Source organism: Coregonus lavaretus (genome assembly GCF_964263955.1).
Source record: "Coregonus lavaretus genome assembly, contig: HAP1_SCAFFOLD_145, whole genome shotgun sequence".
Classification (NCBI taxonomy): Eukaryota; Metazoa; Chordata; class Actinopteri; order Salmoniformes; family Salmonidae; genus Coregonus; species Coregonus lavaretus.
In genome coordinates, this window is record NW_028165685.1 from 361718 (window position 1) to 381756 (window position 20039).

The window sequence follows — 20039 nt, forward strand, 5'->3', positions numbered from 1 at the left end:
TGTCTGTCTGCCTGTCTGTCTGCCTGTCTGTCTGTCTGTCTGTCTCTCTGCCTGCCTGCCTGCCTGTCTGTCTGTCTGTCTCTCTGCCTGTCTCACAGCAGGAACATCATTTACATTACATTTTAGTCATTTAGCAGATGCTCTTATCCAGAGCAACTTAGAAGGAGCAATTAAGGTTAAGTGCCTTGCTCAAGGGCACATCGACAGATTTTTCCACTAGTCAGCTCAGGGATTAGAACCAGCGACCTTTCGGTTACTGGCACTACGCTCTTAACCACTAAGCTACCTGCCGCCTCATTAGATGTCGATCAATAACCTTGGCTGAGACCTGAAGATTTGAGTTAGCTCCCCAAAACTAATGCCTAGGCTTTAGCTCAACCAGGTTTACAGTTTGTTAGTAACTGTTACGCTTGTATTTTATAAAGTATCAACACCACCATTTTATCAGCATATATTTGATTTACTTTACCTGTGTATAAGTTAGTAGTAGACTGCAGTATTTCTAAATACTGTTTGAGCCACTGTTAAATCTATGGAAGCGTGTGTATGGTTTATTTAGAGCCTGCCTACAGTACTGTTTCCAAGTGGCAGCCATCAGCTGGTGTGATAATAAGAGAAGATCCTATATTTTCCAGCCTGCAGGCTATCAGACAGATTACTTATTTAGACCCTGTCTGCAACCCACCTTAACGCCACGCAGGAAAACATTAGACCTCTAGCTGGTCTGCATTCACCTGATCAACAACCTTGTCTGAGACCTGAAAGGCCTTGCGTTTAGCTCAGTGGTGCTCTGATTGTGCGTCCATCCTCATGTAGTTTATTTCCTGTCAGTTCGTGTTGACTCTGCTGCCTCCTCTGGACTAACCTGATCATTACAGAGACATTTATCTTCTATCTATGGTGATGTAGTGGTTAGAGACATTTACCACTAACCCAACCCCCTATCTGTTGTTGAGCGTGAGATGTCAGAAGCAGGGATTAAAAGGTCCAATGTAGCTGTTTTGTCTCAATATCAAATCATTTTTGGGTAACAATTAAGTACCTAATTCTGATCGTTTTCAATTAAAATTGTAAAAAATAGAGTGTTTGTCTGTTTTAGGAACATTATGCAGTCAGAGTGTTGTCTGTCTGTTATAGGAACATTATGCAGTCAGTGTTTGTCTGTTATAGGAACATTATGTAGTCAGTGTTATTTGTCTGTTATAGGAACATTATGCAGTCAGTGTTATTTGTCTGTTATAGGAACATTATGCAGTCAGAGTGCTGTTTGTCTGTTATAGGAACATTATGCAGTCAGATTGTTGTTTGTCTGTTATAGGAACATTATGCAGAGTCAGAGTGTTGTTTGTCTGTTATAGGAACATTATGCAGTCAGAGTGTTGTTTGTCTGTTATAGGAACATTATGTAGTCAGAGTGTTGTTTGTCTGTTATAGGAACATTATGCAGTCAGAGTGTTGTTTGTCTGTTATAGGAACATTATGCAGTCAGTGTTGTTTGTCTGTTAGGAACATTATGCAGTCAGAGTGTTGTTTGTCTGTTATAGGAACATCATGCAGAGTCAGAGTGTTGTTTGTCTGTTATAGGAACATTATGCAGTCAGAGTGTTGTTTGTCTGTTAGGAACATTATGCAGTCAGAGTGTTGTTTGTCTGTTATAGGAACATTATGCAGTCAGAGTGTTGTTTGTCTGTTAGGAACATTATGCAGTCAGAGTGTTGTTTGTCTGTTATAGGAACATCATGCAGAGTCAGAGTGTTGTTTGTCTGTTATAGGAACATTATGCAGTCAGAGTGTTGTTTGTCTGTTATAGGAACATTATGCAGTCAGAGTGTTGTTTGTCTGTTAGGAACATTATGCAGTCAGAGTGTTGTTTGTCTGTTAGGAACATTATGCAGTCAGAGTGTTGTTTGTCTGTTATAGGAACATTATGCAGTCAGAGTGTTGTTTGTCTGTTAGGAACATTATGCAGTCAGAGTGTTGTTTGTCTGTTATAGGAACATTATGCAGAGTCAGAGTGTTGTTTGTCTGTTATAGGAACATTATGCAGTCAGAGTGTTGTTTGTCTGTTATAGGAACATTATGCAGTCAGAGTGTTGTTTGTCTGTTATAGGAACATTATGCAGAGTCAGAGTGTTGTTTGTCTGTTATAGGAACATTATGCAGAGTCAGAGTGTTGTTTGTCTGTTAGGAACATTATGCAGTCAGATTGTTGTTTGTCTGTTAGGAACATTATGTAGTCAGAGTGTTGTTTGTCTGTTATAGGAACATTATGCAGTCAGAGTGTTGTTTGTCTGTTATAGGAACATTATGCAGTCAGAGTGTTGTTTGTCTGTTAGGAACATTATGCAGTCAGAGTGTTGTTTGTCTGTTATAGGAACATTATGCAGTCAGAGTGTTGTTTGTATGTTAGGAACATTATGCAGTCAGAGTGTTGTTTGTCTGTTATAGGAACATCATGCAGAGTCAGAGTGTTGTTTGTCTGTTATAGGAACATTATGCAGTCAGAGTGTTGTTTGTCTGTTATAGGAACATTATGCAGTCAGAGTGTTGTTTGTCTGTTAGGAACATTATGCAGTCAGAGTGTTGTTTGTCTGTTAGGAACATTATGCAGTCAGAGTGTTGTTTGTCTGTTATAGGAACATTATGCAGTCAGAGTGTTGTTTGTCTGTTAGGAACATTATGCAGTCAGATTGTTGTTTGTCTGTTATAGGAACATCATGCAGAGTCAGAGTGTTGTTTGTCTGTTATAGGAACATTATGCAGTCAGAGTGTTGTTTGTCTGTTATAGGAACATTATGTAGTCAGAGTGTTGTTTGTCTGTTATAGGAACATTATGCAGTCAGAGTGTTGTTTGTCTGTTAGGAACATTATGCAGTCAGAGTGTTGTTTGTCTGTTATAGGAACATCATGCAGAGTCAGAGTGTTGTTTGTCTGTTATAGGAACATTATGCAGTCAGAGTGTTGTTTGTCTGTTATAGGAACATTATGCAGTCAGAGTGTTGTTTGTCTGTTAGGAACATTATGCAGTCAGAGTGTTGTTTGTCTGTTAGGAACATTATGCAGTCAGAGTGTTGTTTGTCTGTTATAGGAACATTATGCAGTCAGAGTGTTGTTTGTCTGTTAGGAACATTATGCAGTCAGATTGTTGTTTGTCTGTTATAGGAACATCATGCAGAGTCAGAGTGTTGTTTGTCTGTTATAGGAACATTATGCAGTCAGAGTGTTGTTTGTCTGTTAGGAACATTATGCAGTCAGAGTGTTGTTTGTCTGTTATAGGAACATTATGCAGTCAGAGTGTTGTTTGTCTGTTAGGAACATTATGCAGTCAGAGTGTTGTTTGTCTGTTATAGGAACATCATGCAGAGTCAGAGTGTTGTTTGTCTGTTATAGGAACATTATGCAGTCAGAGTGTTGTTTGTCTGTTATAGGAACATTATGCAGTCAGAGTGTTGTTTGTCTGTTATATGAACATTATGCAGTCAGAGTGTTGTTTGTCTGTTAGGAACATTATGCAGTCAGAGTGTTGTTTGTCTGTTATAGGAACATTATGCAGTCAGAGTGTTGTTTGTCTGTTAGGAACATTATGCAGTCAGATTGTTGTTTGTCTGTTATAGGAACATCATGCAGAGTCAGAGTGTTGTTTGTCTGTTATAGGAACATTATGCAGTCAGAGTGTTGTTTGTCTGTTAGGAACATTATGCAGTCAGAGTGTTGTTTGTCTGTTATAGGAACATTATGCAGTCAGAGTGTTGTTTGTCTGTTAGGAACATTATGCAGTCAGAGTGTTGTTTGTCTGTTATAGGAACATCATGCAGAGTCAGAGTGTTGTTTGTCTGTTATAGGAACATTATGCAGTCAGAGTGTTGTTTGTCTGTTATAGGAACATTATGCAGTCAGAGTGTTGTTTGTCTGTTATATGAACATTATGCAGTCAGAGTGTTGTTTGTCTGTTAGGAACATTATGCAGTCAGAGTGTTGTTTGTCTGTTAGGAACATTATGCAGTCAGAGTGTTGTTTGTCTGTTATAGGAACATTATGCAGTCAGAGTGTTGTTTGTCTGTTAGGAACATTATGCAGTCAGAGTGTTGTTTGTCTGTTATAGGAACATTATGCAGAGTCAGAGTGTTGTTTGTCTGTTATAGGAACATTATGCAGAGTCAGAGTGTTGTTTGTCTGTTATAGGAACATTATGCAGTCAGAGTGTTGTTTGTCTGTTATAGGAACATTATGCAGTCAGAGTGTTGTTTGTCTGTTAGGAACATTATGCAGTCAGAGTGTTGTTTGTCTGTTATAGGAACATTATGCAGTCAGAGTGTTGTTTGTCTGTTAGGAACATTATGCAGTCAGAGTGTTGTTTGTCTGTTATAGGAACATTATGCAGAGTCAGAGTGTTGTTTGTCTGTTATAGGAACATTATGCAGTCAGATTGTTGTTTGTCTGTTAGGAACATTATGCAGTCAGAGTGTTGTTTGTCTGTTATAGGAACATTATGTAGTCAGAGTGTTGTTTGTCTGTTATAGGAACATTATGCAGTCAGAGTGTTGTTTGTCTGTTATAGGAACATTATGTAGTCAGAGTGTTGTTTGTCTGTTATAGGAACATTATGTAGTCAGAGTGTTGTTTGTCTGTTATAGGAACATTATGCAGTCAGAGTGTTGTTTGTCTGTTATAGGAACATTATGCAGTCAGAGTGTTGTTTGTCTGTTAGGAACATTATGCAGTCAGAGTGTTGTTTGTCTGTTATAGGAACATTATGCAGTCAGAGTGTTGTTTGTCTGTTAGGAACATTATGCAGTCAGAGTGTTGTTTGTCTGTTATAGGAACATTATGCAGAGTCAGAGTGTTGTTTGTCTGTTATAGGAACATTATGCAGTCAGAGTGTTGTTTGTCTGTTATAGGAACATTATGCAGTCAGAGTGTTGTTTGTCTGTTATAGGAACATTATGTAGTCCTATATTATGTGGTCCTCTGTAGCTCAACTGGTAGAGCACGGCGCTTGAAACGCCAAGGTAGTGGGTTCGAGCCCCGGGACCACCCATACACAAAAATGTATGCATGCATGACTTCAAGTCGCTTTGGATAAAAGCGTCTGCTAAATGGCATATTATTATTATTATTATTAGTCAGAGTGTTGTTTGTCTGTTATAGGAACATTATGCAGAGTCAGAGTGTTGTTTGTCTGTTATAGCTCCTGAGTGGCGCAGTGGTCTAAGGCACTGCATCGCAGTACTAGCTGTGCCACTAGAGATCCTGGTTCGAATCCAGGCTCTGTCGCGACCGGGAGACTAATGGGCGGCGCACAATTGGCCCAGCGTCGTCCAGGGTAGGGGAGGGAATGGCCGGCAGGGATGTAGCTCAGTTGATAGAGCATGGCGTTTGCAACGCCAGGGTTGTGGGTTCGATTCCCACGGGGGGCCAGTATAAAAAAAAAAAGTGTGTTGTTTGTCTGTTATAGGAACATTATGCAGTCAGAGTGTTGTTTGTCTGTTAGGAACATTATGCAGTTGTTACGCCCCTGAAAAAGGGGAGAAATAATCACGAGAGTGACGCAGTTATGTTTCCTCACTGAAAACTTTAGTATAATGCTTTTACAAAAATACCACATTTTACAGAACAACAGATCTACAGGAACCAGAGTTTTGTAGGGTTCAAAGCTTATTCAAGTCACAACAGCATAAACTGTAATTCACTAAAACATATACAAATGTTTCAATATAACTGTCAAACACAAAGTAGCTTTAGCTCAGTAACCCATAACTACATTTATCAACCATGTCAACAAAGTATTCGAAACACATTATACAAATAACCCCAAATATATTATTAACAGCGCACATGTTCATTCACAATTAGCATAAAATGGCAGCTACTCTCAGTACGAAGCTATTCTTCGCTGCAACCAAGCAGGTTTCACTCACACACGCACCTAATAACTCTCTTCAACTTAACGCTAACTTACTCAAGATGTTACTAACACATACCTTAAACTCTCTTGACATGTTAGCAAGTTATTACATTCAAATTAACTCGTTTTATATCAATAACGTACCTGAAAAAGGGGAGAAATAATCACGAAAGTGATGCAGTTATGTTTCCTCACTGAAAACTTTAGTATAATGAGGAAAAAAGACCGCGATTTCCCCAGGAAGTTGGGTGGAGACCAGAGCAATCGATCTCAGGCTCATAGATTAAGAGCATTTAGTAGATCACAGATGAACACTTTTACCCTTAAATTAGGCACCACAAAATAAAGTAGTCAATATAACGTTTACACATTCCTCTTACAATATTTACCCTTTTACACTTGACGGATTTTAACACAATTATGAATTTTATCAATCTCTATGAACTAGTACTGAATGCATGATCTTTTTAACCTTAGATATTTTAAGATCCTTACATACCATGAACTTACTAATACGTTTTAGTGTATAACAGGCTATGAATATGTCCTTTAACCTGTCACACAGTCAGAGTGTTGTTTGTCTGTTATAGGAACATTATGCAGTTAGAGTGTTGTTTGTCTGTTATAGGAACATTATGCAGTCAGAGTGTTGTTTGTCTGTTATAGGAACATTATGCAGTCAGAGTGTTGTTTGTCTGTTATAGGAACATTATGCAGAGTCAGAGTGTTGTTTGTCTGTTATAGGAACATTATGCAGTCAGAGTGTTGTTTGTCTGTTATAGGAACATTATGCAGTCAGAGTGTTGTTTGTCTGTTATAGGAACATTATGCAGAGTCAGAGTGTTGTTTGTCTGTTATAGGAACATTATGTAGTCAGAGTGTTGTTTGTCTGTTATAGGAACATTATGCAGTCAGAGTGTTGTTTGTCTGTTATAGGAACATTATGTAGTCAGAGTGTTGTTTGTCTGTTATAGGAACATTATGCATTCAGAGTGTTGTTTGTCTGTTTTAGGAACATTATGCAGTCAGAGTGTTGTTTGTCTGTTATAGGAACATTATGCAGAGTCAGAGTGTTGTTTGTCTGTTATAGGAACATTATGTAGTCAGAGTGTTGTTTGTCTGTTATAGGAACATTATGCAGTCAGAGTGTTGTTTGTCTGTTATAGGAACATTATGTAGTCAGAGTGTTGTTTGTCTGTTATAGGAACATTATGCAGTCAGAGTGTTGTTTGTCTGTTTTAGGAACATTATGCAGTCAGAGTGTTGTTTGTCTGTTATAGGAACATTATGCAGAGTCAGAGTGCTGTTTGTCTGTTATAGGAACATTATGCAGTCAGAGTGTTGTTTGTCTGTTATAGGAACATTATGCAGAGTCAGAGTGTTGTTTGTCTGTTATAGGAACATTATGCAGTCAGAGTGTTGTTTGTCTGTTATAGGAACATTATGCAGAGTCAGAGTGTTGTTTGTCTGTTATAGGAACATTATGCAGTCAGAGTGTTGTTTGTCTGTTATAGGAACATTATGCAGAGTCAGAGTGTTGTTTGTCTGTTATAGGAACATTATGCAGAGTCAGAGTGTTGTTTGTCTGTTATAGGAACATTATGCAGTCAGAGTGTTGTTTGTCTGTTATAGGAACATTATGCAGAGTCAGAGTGTTGTTTGTCTGTTATAGGAACATTATGCAGAGTCAGAGTGTTGTTTGTCTGTTATAGGAACATTATGCAGTCAGAGTGTTGTTTGTCTGTTATAGGAACATTATGCAGTGAGTGCTGTTTGTTATAGGAACATTATGCAGTGAGTTCTGTTTGTCTGTTATAGGAACATTATGCAGTGAGTGCTGTTTGTCTGTTATAGGAACATTATGCAGTCAGAGTGCTGTTTGTCTGTTATAGGAACATTATGCAGTGAGTGCTGTTTGTCTGTTATAGGAACATTATGCAGTGAGTGCTGTTTGTCTGTTATAGGAACATTATGCAGAGTCAGAGTGTTGTTTGTCTGTTATAGGAACATTATGCAGAGTCAGAGTGCTGTTTGTCTGTTATAGGAACATTATGCAGTGAGTGCTGTTTGTCTGTTATAGGAACATTATGCAGTGAGTGCTGTTTGTCTGTTATAGGAACATTATGCAGAGAGTGCTGTTTGTCTGTTATAGGAACATTATGCAGTCAGAGTGTTGTTTGTCTGTTATAGGAACATTATGCAGTCAGAGTGCTGTTTGTCTGTTATAGGAACATTATGCAGAGAGTGCTGTTTGTCTGTTATAGGAACATTATGCAGTCAGAGTGCTGTTTGTCTGTTATAGGAACATTATGCAGTGAGTGCTGTTTGTCTGTTATAGGAACATTATGCAGTGAGTGCTGTTTGTCTGTTATAGGAACATTATGCAGAGTCAGAGTGTTGTTTGTCTGTTATAGGAACATTATGCAGAGTCAGAGTGCTGTTTGTCTGTTATAGGAACATTATGCAGTGAGTGCTGTTTGTCTGTTATAGGAACATTATGCAGTGAGTGCTGTTTGTCTGTTATAGGAACATTATGCAGAGAGTGCTGTTTGTCTGTTATAGGAACATTATGCAGAGTCAGAGTGTTGTTTGTCTGTTATAGGAACATTATGCAGTCAGAGTGCTGTTTGTCTGTTATAGGAACATTATGCAGTGAGTGCTGTTTGTCTGTTATAGGAACATTATGCAGAGAGTGCTGTTTGTCTGTTATAGGAACATTATGCAGAGTCAGAGTGTTGTTTGTCTGTTATAGGAACATTATGCAGAGTCAGAGTGCTGTTTGTCTGTTATAGGAACATTATGCAGTGAGTGCTGTTTGTCTGTTATAGGAACATTATGCAGTGAGTGCTGTTTGTCTGTTATAGGAACATTATGCAGAGAGTGCTGTTTGTCTATTATAGGAACATTATGCAGTGAGTGCTGTTTGTCTGTTATAGGAACATTATGCAGTGAGTGCTGTTTGTCTGTTATAGGAACATTATGCAGTGAGTGCTGTTTGTCTGTTATAGGAACATTATGCAGTGAGTGCTGTTTGTCTGTTATAGGAACATTATGCAGTGAGTGCTGTTTGTCTGTTATAGGAACATTATGCAGTGAGTGCTGTTTGTCTGTTATAGGAACATTATGCAGTGAGTGCTGTTTGTCTGTTATAGGAACATTATGCAGTGAGTGTTGTTTGTCTGTTATAGGAACATTATGCAGTGAGTGCCTGTTTGTCTGTTATAGGAACATTATGCAGTCAGAGTGCTGTTTGTCTGTTATAGGAACATTATGCAGTGAGTGCTGTTTGTCTGTTATAGGAACATTATGCAGTGAGTGCTGTTTGTCTGTTATAGGAACATTATGCAGTGAGTGCTGTTTGTCTGTTATAGGAACATTATGCAGTGAGTGCTGTTTGTCTGTTATAGGAACATTATGCAGTGAGTGTTGTTTGTCTGTTATAGGAACATTATGCAGTGAGTGCCTGTTTGTCTGTTATAGGAACATTATGCAGTGAGTGCTGTTTGTCTGTTATAGGAACATTATGCAGTGAGTGCTGTTTGTCTGTTATAGGAACATTATGCAGTGAGTGCTGTTTGTCTGTTATAGGAACATTATGCAGTGAGTGCTGTTTGTCTGTTAGGAACATTATGCAGTGAGTGCTGTTTGTCTGTTATAGGAACATTATGCAGTGAGTGCTGTTTGTCTGTTATAGGAACATTATGCAGTGAGTGCTGTTTGTCTGTTAGGAACATTATGCAGTGAGTGCTGTTTGTCTGTTATAGGAACATTATGCAGTGAGTGCTGTTTGTCTGTTATAGGAACATTATGCAGTGAGTGCTGTTTGTCTGTTAGGAACATTATGCAGTGAGTGCTGTTTGTCTGTTATAGGAACATTATGCAGTGAGTGCCTGTTTGTCTGTTATAGGAACATTATGCAGTGAGTGCTGTTTGTCTGTTATAGGAACATTATGCAGTGAGTGCCTGTTTGTCTGTTAGGAACATTATGCAGTGAGTGCTGTTTGTCTGTTATAGGAACATTATGCAGTGAGTGCTGTTTGTCTGTTAGGAACATTATGCAGTGAGTGCTGTTTGTCTGTTATAGGAACATTATGCAGTGAGTGCTGTTTGTCTGTTATAGGAACATTATGCAGTGAGTGCTGTTTGTCTGTTATAGGAACATTATGCAGTGAGTGCTGTTTGTCTGTTATAGGAACATTATGCAGTGAGTGCTGTTTGTCTGTTATAGGAACATTATGCAGTGAGTGCTGTTTGTCTGTTATAGGAACATTATGCAGTGAGTGCTGTTTGTCTGTTATAGGAACATTATGCAGTGAGTGCTGTTTGTCTGTTATAGGAACATTATGCAGTGAGTGCTGTTTGTCTGTTATAGGAACATTATGCAGTGAGTGCTGTTTGTCTGTTATAGGAACATTATGCAGTGAGTGCTGTTTGTCTGTTATAGGAACATTATGCAGTGAGTGCTGTTTGTCTGTTATAGGAACATTATGCAGTGAGTGCTGTTTGTCTGTTATAGGAACATTATGCAGTGAGTGCTGTTTGTCTGTTATAGGAACATTATGCAGTGAGTGCTGTTTGTCTGTTATAGGAACATTATGCAGTGAGTGCTGTTTGTCTGTTATAGGAACATTATGCAGTGAGTGCTGTTTGTCTGTTATAGGAACATTATGCAGTGAGTGCTGTTTGTTATAGGAACATTATGCAGTGAGTGCTGTTTGTCTGTTATAGGAACATTATGCAGTGAGTGCTGTTTGTCTGTTATAGGAACATTATGCAGTGAGTGCTGTTTGTCTGTTATAGGAACATTATGCAGTGAGTGCTGTTTGTCTGTTATAGGAACATTATGCAGTGAGTGCTGTTTGTCTGTTATAGGAACATTATGCAGTGAGTGCTGTTTGTCTGTTATAGGAACATTATGCAGTGAGTGCTGTTTGTCTGTTATAGGAACATTATGCAGTGAGTGCTGTTTGTCTGTTATAGGAACATTATGCAGTGAGTGCTGTTTGTCTGTTATAGGAACATTATGCAGTGAGTGTTGTTTGTCTGTTATAGGAACATTATGCAGTGAGTGTTGTTTGTCTGTTATAGGAACATTATGCAGAGTCAGAGTGTTGTTTGTCTGTTATAGGAACATTATGCAGTGAGTGCTGTTTGTCTGTTATAGGAACATTATGCAGTGAGTGCTGTTTGTCTGTTATAGGAACATTATGCAGTGAGTGCTGTTTGTCTGTTATAGGAACATTATGCAGTGAGTGCTGTTTGTCTGTTATAGGAACATTATGCAGTGAGTGCTGTTTGTCTGTTATAGGAACATTATGCAGTGAGTGCTGTTTGTCTGTTATAGGAACATTATGCAGTGAGTGCTGTTTGTCTGTTATAGGAACATTATGCAGTGAGTGTTGTTTGTCTGTTATAGGAACATTATGCAGTGAGTGTTGTTTGTCTGTTATAGGAACATTATGCAGAGTCAGAGTGTTGTTTGTCTGTTATAGGAACATTATGCAGTGAGTGCTGTTTGTCTGTTATAGGAACATTATGCAGTGAGTGCTGTTTGTCTGTTATAGGAACATTATGCAGTGAGTGCTGTTTGTCTGTTATAGGAACATTATGCAGTGAGTGCTGTTTGTCTGTTATAGGAACATTATGCAGTGAGTGCTGTTTGTCTGTTATAGGAACATTATGCAGTGAGTGCTGTTTGTCTGTTATAGGAACATTATGCAGTGAGTGCTGTTTGTCTGTTATAGGAACATTATGCAGTGAGTGCTGTTTGTCTGTTATAGGAACATTATGCAGTGAGTGCTGTTTGTCTGTTATAGGAACATTATGCAGTGAGTGCTGTTTGTCTGTTATAGGAACATTATGCAGTGAGTGCTGTTTGTCTGTTATAGGAACATTATGCAGTGAGTGCTGTTTGTCTGTTATAGGAACATTATGCAGTGAGTGCTGTTTGTCTGTTATAGGAACATTATGCAGTGAGTGCTGTTTGTCTGTTATAGGAACATTATGCAGTGAGTGCTGTTTGTCTATGTTATGCAGAGAATATATCTTTCATTCTATAACAGAAACACACCAGCTAAGAGACTCTCAGTAACTCAGGTTATTGATCACCACTGACCAGAAGCTCCAAATATAAAGAGAGATACCGGCTCCTAATGAAATAGGCTACATTTTCTTAGATAAAATGCCTACAGTGCATTTGGAAAGTATTCAGACCACTTGACTTTTTCCACATTTTGTTACGTTACGGCCTTATTCTAAAATGGATTAAATTGTTTTTTCCCCTCACCAATCTACACACAATACCCCATAATGACGAAGCAAAAACAGTTTATTTTAATTTTTTTTGCAAATGTATTACAAATAAAAAACAAATATAACATTTACATAAGTATTCAGACCCTTCACGCAGTACTTTGTTGAAGCACCTTTCGCAGCGATTACAACCTTGAGTCTTCTTGGGTATGACGCTACAAGCTTGGCACACCTGTATTTGGGGAGTTTCTCCCATTCTTCTCTGCAGATCCTTTCAAGCTCTGTCAGGTTGGATGGGGAGCGTCATTGCACAGCTATTTTCAGGTCTCTCCTGAGATGTTCGATCGGGTTCAAGTCTGGGCTCTGGCTGGGCCATTCAAGGACATTCAGAGACTTGTCCCGAAGCCACTCCTGCGTTGTCTTGGCTGTGTGCTTAGGGTCGTTGTCCTGTTGGAAGGTGAACCTTCACCCCAGTCTGAGGTCCTGAGCGCTCTGGAGCAGGTTTTCATCAAGGATCTCTCTGTACTTTGCTCTGTTTATATTTGCCTCGATCCTGACTAGTTTCCCAGTACCTGCCGCTGAAAAACATCCCCACAGCATGATGCTACCACCATCATGCTTCACCGTAGGGATGGTGCCAGGTTTCCTCCAGATGTGACACTTGGCTTTCAGGCCAAATAGTTTAATCTTGGTTTCATCAGACCAGAGAATCTTGTTTCTCATGGTCTGAGAGTCTTTAGGTGCCTTTTGTTAAACTCCAAGCGGGCTGTCATGCCTTTTACTGAGGAGTGGCTTCTGTCTGGCCACTCTACCATAAAGGCCTGATTGGTGGAGTGTTGCAGATATGGTTGTCCTTCTGGAAGGTTCTCCCATCTCCACAGAGGAACTCTGGAGCTCTCTCAGAGTGACCATTGGGTTCTTGGTCACCTTCCTGACCAAGGCCCTTCTCCCGCGATTGCTCAGTTTGGCCGGGTGGCCAGTTCTAGGAAGAGTCTTGGTGGTTCTAAACTTCTTCCATTTAAGAATGATGGAGGCCACTGTGTTCTTGGGGACCTTCAATGCTGCAGAAATGTTTTGGTACCCTTCCCCAGATCTGTGCTTTGACACAATCCTGTCTCTGAGCTCTACGGACAATTCCTTCGACCTCATGGCTTGGTTTTTGCTCTGACATTGTCACGAGAATTTCTATCTCTAATTAATCAAACTTAATGCTCTGAATAATTCCCAGAGGGTGTAAGGCTCTGGTTTAATCATGAATTAAACGAAGGTCCACAACCGGCAAGAATGATCTGTATGTTTAATCATGGAGAGCTCTGCCGCCAAAAAACACATATACAGCTTTTATACGTCACACAAAGGCACTTTGCTCCGCCCACCTTTAGGAGGCCTTTAAACAGTTTCTCAGTCCCCTTCATCCTGGAATGTTTGTCTCAGCAGTTTCTAACTCCCCCCCCTGTGTTAGTGGGTTCATAATGATAACCCTAACACAGTTCACACAGTCATCATCAGTATTGGGGTTAACATTTTTAGTCATAATCATAATTCCTCTGTCTGACATGCACTGTCAACGGTGGGACCTTATACAGACAGGTGTGGGCCTTTCCAAATCATGTCCAATCAATTGAATTTACCACTGGTGGACTCCAATCAAGTTGTAGAAACTTCTCAAGGATGACCAATGCACTTCTGCTCAATTTTGAGTCTCATAGCAAAAGGGTCTTAGTATTTATGTCTATAAGGTATTTCTGTTTTACATTTTTAATACATTTGCAAAAATGTCTAAAAACCTGTTTTTGCTTTGTCATTATGGGGTATTGTGTGTAGATTGCTGAGGATTTTATATTAATTTAAATCCATTTTAGAATAAGGCTGTAACATAACAAGGCACTGTATATTTAGCAGGTTAAGCCAGTGGGATATTTATTATATATTTAGCAGGTTAACCCAGTGGTATATTTATTATATATTTAGCAGGTTAACCCAGTGGTATATTTATTATATATTTAGCAGGTTAACCCAGTGGTATATTTATTATATATTTAGCAGGTTAAGCCAGTGGTATATTTATTATATATTTAGCAGGTTAAACCTGTGGTATATTTATTATATATTTAGCAGGTTAACCCAGTGGTATATTTATTATATATTTAGCAGGTTAAGCCAGTGGTATATTTATTATATATTTAGCAGGTTAACCCTGTGGTATATTTATTATATATTTAGCAGGTTAACCCTGTGGTATATTTATTATATATTTAGCAGGTTAAGCCAGTGGTATATTTATTATATATTTAGCAGGTTAAGCCAGTGGTATATTTATTATATATTTAACAGGTTAACCCTGTGGTATATTTATTATATATTTAGCAGGTTAACCCTGTGGTATATTTATTATATATTTAGCAGGTTAACCCTGTGGTATATTTATTATATATTTAGCAGGTTAACCCAGTGGTATATTTATTATATATTTAGCAGGTTAAGCCAGTGGTATATTTATTATATATTTAGCAGGTTAAACCTGTGGTATATTTATTATATATTTAGCAGGTTAACCCAGTGGTATATTTATTATATATTTAGCAGGTTAAGCCAGTGGTATATTTATTATATATTTAGCAGGTTAACCCTGTGGTATATTTATTATATATTTAGCAGGTTAACCCTGTGGTATATTTATTATATATTTAGCAGGTTAAGCCAGTGGTATATTTATTATATATTTAGCAGGTTAAGCCAGTGGTATATTTATTATATATTTAACAGGTTAACCCTGTGGTATATTTATTATATATTTAGCAGGTTAACCCTGTGGTATATTTATTATATATTTAGCAGGTTAACCCTGTGGTATATTTATTATATATTTAGCAGGTTAACCCAGTGGTATATTTATTATATATTTAGCAGGTTAACCCTGTGGTATATTTATTATATATTTAGCAGGTTAACCAGTGGTATATTTATTATATATTTAGCAGGTTAAGCCAGTGGTATATTTATTATATATTTATCAGGTTAAGCCAGTGGTATATTTATTATATATTTAGCAGGTTAACCCAGTGGTATATTTATTATATATTTAACAGGTTAACCCTGTGGTATATTTATTATATATTTAGCAGGTTAACCCTGTGGTATATTTATTATATATTTAGCAGGTTAACCCTGTGGGATATTTATTATATATTTAGCAGGTTAAGCCAGTGGTATATTTATTATATATTTATCAGGTTAACCCAGTGGTATATTTAGCTGGTCGTGATGAATGTTTTATCCTGCAGCGTGGGCTGAATGCAGGGCAGCTATTAAATATGTATATCTGCCACAGTCATGACCTCCTGGCATATCAACCAGTCATCAATGAATTAACATGATTCATTTACATAATGCTCTCTGACAACACAACACACTCACCAACACAACAGCAACAACACACTCACCAACACAACAGCAACAACACAACACACTCACCAACACAACAGCAACAACACACTCACCAACACAACAGCAACAACACACTGACCAACACAACAGCAACAACACGTTTTTTCTGCCTTTTATCTTTCAGAATCCTGAGTTGACTCCATCTCTGCATATTGGTTTAGTGCTATTTACTGGATCATGGTTCGGTGACTCACCAGACTGTGTATCAGGTGTGTGTGTGTGTGTGTGTGTGTGTGTGTGTGTGAAAGCTGTGTTTGTGTCAGGTGTGTGTGTGTGAAAGCTGTGTTTGTGTCAGGTGTGTGTGTGTGTGTGTGAAATCAGTGTGTGTGTGTGTGTGTGTGTGTGTGTGTGTGTGAAAGCAGTGTGTGTGTCAGGTGTGTGTGTTTTGGCTCTATGACGCCGGGGCTCTTAGACAAAGTTTAGCAACAGCTCAGCCCGCCTGCATTATTCAGCCAGGACTGAGCCCCAGGATAGGGTTACCCCAAGCAGCACAGCTGATACATTAAGGTGCCCTTTGCAACTATAAAGGGCCACGCACACATGGACACACACACATACGCACACCTGACACACACACATACGCTACACACACCCGACATACACACGCTGTGTGGCCAGGGCTGAGGTGACCAGGGGACGGAGGCTCCATAACCAGAGAGAGTGTCGTCTCGACTCAGTGGGGAGAGACACAAAGGACTGCTGCGGGACACAAAAGGCACGCTGACGTGGGATAAACTTTCTCACACACCGTGTAGGAGAGGACACCCCTGAACCGTGTAGGAGAGGACACCCCTGAACCCGGGGAGTCTCTCAGACACACGTCGCTCCGTGTGGGGGGGAAACTCCTGACAAAACTCAGGCTGCAGCCAAGAAGATAACCAACGGCTGGAGAGCACCGACAGAAAACGGACAGAACAGCAGCAGGACACCGGCAGAACACCGACAGAACACCGACAGAACACCGGCAGAACACCGGCAGAACACCGGCCAATGGGAGGCATTCTGAGGACGATACAGCTGACATATCTGTAGGATTTTCCTTGTTGCGTCATTTTTAAAACCACAGAGGAAAAACTTTGGAAGTCTTTCTACCTGCCTGGGTTTCGAAATATCCTGTATGATCTTTCCTGCTACGTTAAGACTGTCTGGACCCTTTTTTTTTGCACGGGTTTTTAAAGAGGACTTGACTATTGAGTCTGTGTGATAAGTGTGACTGATGGTATCAGCCTGGTGTGCGGTAGGTCAGAAGTGAACAAGCCTCTGGCAGCCTGGTAGGGTACAGCAGTGAACAGTGGGAGCTGTTGCTGCATGCTGTAAGGAACCCCAGTCTGTATCAGTCTGCTAGACCACAGAGCTGTCCGACTCTGACTCATCCCTTCAGACTGAGAAGTAATGTGACCAACCGCAGGACCGCTGTGATTCAGACTCCGTTACTAGATCGTGTTTTGGACGGCATTGGTTTGGGTTCGGCTGTTTCAGTTCACGTTACAGGAGAAGAGTGGGTCTGAGGCGTTGCCTCATTCAGACAGAGACAGACGGACGGGAGGAGATGCTGCTGCGTTTGACTGAACTCTCCCTCCCCTGCCGGGTCGACAGCAACCCTCTGACCGGCTCCGGCCTGGTTTCACCTCATCTCCCTCTAGCACGGTCCCTGGCCTGAGACAACATGCCACCTAAGAAAGGAGCAGCAGCCAAGAAAGGAGGAGGAAAGGAGGACAAGAAAGGAGGAGGAAAGGAGGACAAGAAAGGAGGAGGAAAGGAGGACAAGAAAGGAGGAGGAAAGGAGGACAAGAAAGGAGGGAAGAAAGAGGAGCCGGCTAAAGTTAAAGGAAAGAAGTCAGAGGAGGAGGAGGAGGAGGTGCCGAGCGAGGAGGAAGAGGAGGATGAACAGAGTGAGGAAGAGCAGAAAGCTCCACCGCCACAGAAAGGGAAAGGGAAGGTTGCTCTGAAGGGAGCCTCTAAAGCCGTAGCCATGAAGGCTATGGTCAAGCCGCCTCCCAAACGAGGCCAGCCCCCGCCCCCCGAGGAGGACAAGGTGGAGGAAGAGGAGGAAGAAGAGGTGAGGAAGCCACAGATGAATAAGATGGGAGCGGTGAACCTAAAGACGATGACTCAGGGGAACATCAAGGGAACCAAGGCCATGATGGGGTTCGCTGCCAATGGACAGAAAAAGACAGTCGCCGCCCAGAAGGTCCAGAAGAAACAGGAAGCCAAGTCTCACTTGAAGGCTCTGAGCGGTCTGACAGGTAAGGCCTCGCCCTTCTCCGCCTCCGCACCTAAAAAGCCCCCGCCGCCGGCGAAGACCCCGCCCAAGAGGAACATGAAGAGCACGTCTCGTCTGTTTCTCAGGCTGTCAGGATCTAAGAAGACCAAGCCTCCCACCAAAACCAAGCAGATCCTAGGCACCACTAAGCTGTTCGCTGGCTTCGGGAAACCCAAATCTCCTCCTCCAGAGAAAGACAAGCCAGCGCTGCCCAGCACCTCCAAGTTCTCCATGTTCACCAGGAAGGAGGAGAAGCCCAAGGAGCCTCCTGGTAAGAAGGGTCTGCTGCTGTCTAACCTGGGGGCCCGCGGCCCCGCTGCCTCAGAGCTGGCTAAAGGACTGGGGGGGAAGTTTAAAGGCACGTTTGGCAAGAAGAAGGACGAGGGCTCTGAGTCTGGGTTTAAGAGTAAAGGCTGGGTGCTGGGGAGGATAGCAGGAGCTGCTAACTGGCTGACTGGGAGGTTCCTGTCCTCTAAGGGCCGGGGGCGGCTGGGGGCAGGTAAGAAGCTGTCGTTCGCCACGCGGGACCCCCGGGCCAGGCTGAGGGGGGGCTACTACAACCAGGACTATGAGGATGATGAGGAAGAGGAGGAATTCAGCTATGATGAAGATGAGTACGACCAGAGGCCCCGAGGTCGTTACAGACGACCTTTAACCTACGCCTCCTACGACCCCTACGGAGAGCTCACGGAATACTACGAGGACAAGTACGGTTACTATGACGACAAGGGCAACTACTACGACTACTGCAGTGACGACGACTACGATGAGTACCTTGACGACGAGGTGGAACACTACGACCCGTACGGTTACTACGATGACGGGTTTGACTACCTCGACCACAGGCAGGGGCTGACGCTGGAAGAGTATTGTTACTACGGCGATGATAGTCTGGAGTACTACTATGGCGATGACGGACTGCTGTATCCGATGGAGACGGAGTACGGTTACTACTACGATAACGAATACCACGACCCTAACGAGATGTTGGATTGCTATGACGACCAGCTGGGGTATCACAGCCCGCAGTACCTGGATTATGGGATGTCTGAGCGGTATGGGACGTTGCCGGGTTACGATGGTTTCTATCTGCCAGACCACACAGACCCTGCTGCTGGGATAATGGGCTATGCTGCTATTGATCAGTTCAACCCCTATCCGCCTTACCCGCCCCACCAGTTCTACCCTTTCCCCATGGAAGCTGTTCTGGAGTCAGTGCAGCCGGGGGTGGTGTACGGGGCTGACCAGCTGTCCTACCCAGCAGCTGTCCCAGGATCAGACCAGTTCCGGCTGCCGCGGCCACAGGTCAGGCTGTTTGGCAAGGAGAGATTAGAGGTCGGCCACGCCCCCTCCTCCCCTCACCTGGCCCTGAATGACCTGGACATGATGTCAGAGATCCAATACGAGCCCCTCCCCCTCCCCCAGTACCCCCCCACATCTCACCCCCGGCCTCCCTCCCCCACCCCCACAGCCAAGCTCATCCAGCAGGCCCACGGCCGCTCCCCTCTCTCTGCCTCCCCCAGCCGGATCTCCCTCACCCCTGTGGGGGTGACACAGCTCCCCCCTCACGCCTCCCCCCTCTATTACCACTCCCCCCTACCTCTAGAGCCCGTGTTCCAGCAGTTCACTCCACAGATGGGACAGATCTCAGGGATGGGACCCTACCCACCCATGGCTTCACCTTTTCCACCGATGGCTCCACAGATGGGACAGATCTCAGGGATGGGACCCTACCCACCCATGGCTTCACCTTTTCCACCGATGGCTCCACAGATGGGACAGATCTCAGGGATGGGACCCTACCCACCCATGGCTTCACCTTTTCCACCGATGGCTCCACAGATGGCCTCCCCATATTCCCCCATGTTTTCCCCAATGCCAGTGCGTCGTCTCGGCCCCCACCCGTCCCCTCAGCTCTCTCTAAGCCCTGGTTCTCCAGGTATGGGGCACGTCCCTCATCCCCCTCACCCCATGGACCCCCACCTCTCCCCTCAGCTCACCAGGAGGGGGTTTCCTCCCCCCCATCTTCCCCCATCTCCGCAAGCCAGGAGGCGCACCTCCCCCCCTTCCTCGCCCCTCCCCTCCAGACGAGGCCCCTCCCTCAGGGCTCAGAGTCAGCTGTCCAGGAGGAGACTCCCCTCTCACCCCCCTCCCCCCTGCTCCCCCCTGGCC

General features: G+C 42.2%; 1 protein-coding gene across 1 annotated transcript in view; it reads left to right on the plus strand.

Moving 5' to 3' along the window:
- Positions 1 to 17270: 17270 nt before the first annotated feature.
- The window catches only part of LOC311115594 (uncharacterized protein), a gene marked incomplete at both ends in the record, with an annotated part of 60486 nt that continues 57717 nt past the window's right edge, over positions 17271 to 20039 (plus strand). Inside the window, 2 exons of the mRNA XM_084190755.1 lie at positions 17271 to 19806; positions 19863 to 19980. Coding sequence (XP_084046881.1) covers positions 17271 to 19806; positions 19863 to 19980 — 2654 coding nt within the window. The remainder of the gene's footprint in view (positions 19807 to 19862; positions 19981 to 20039) is intronic.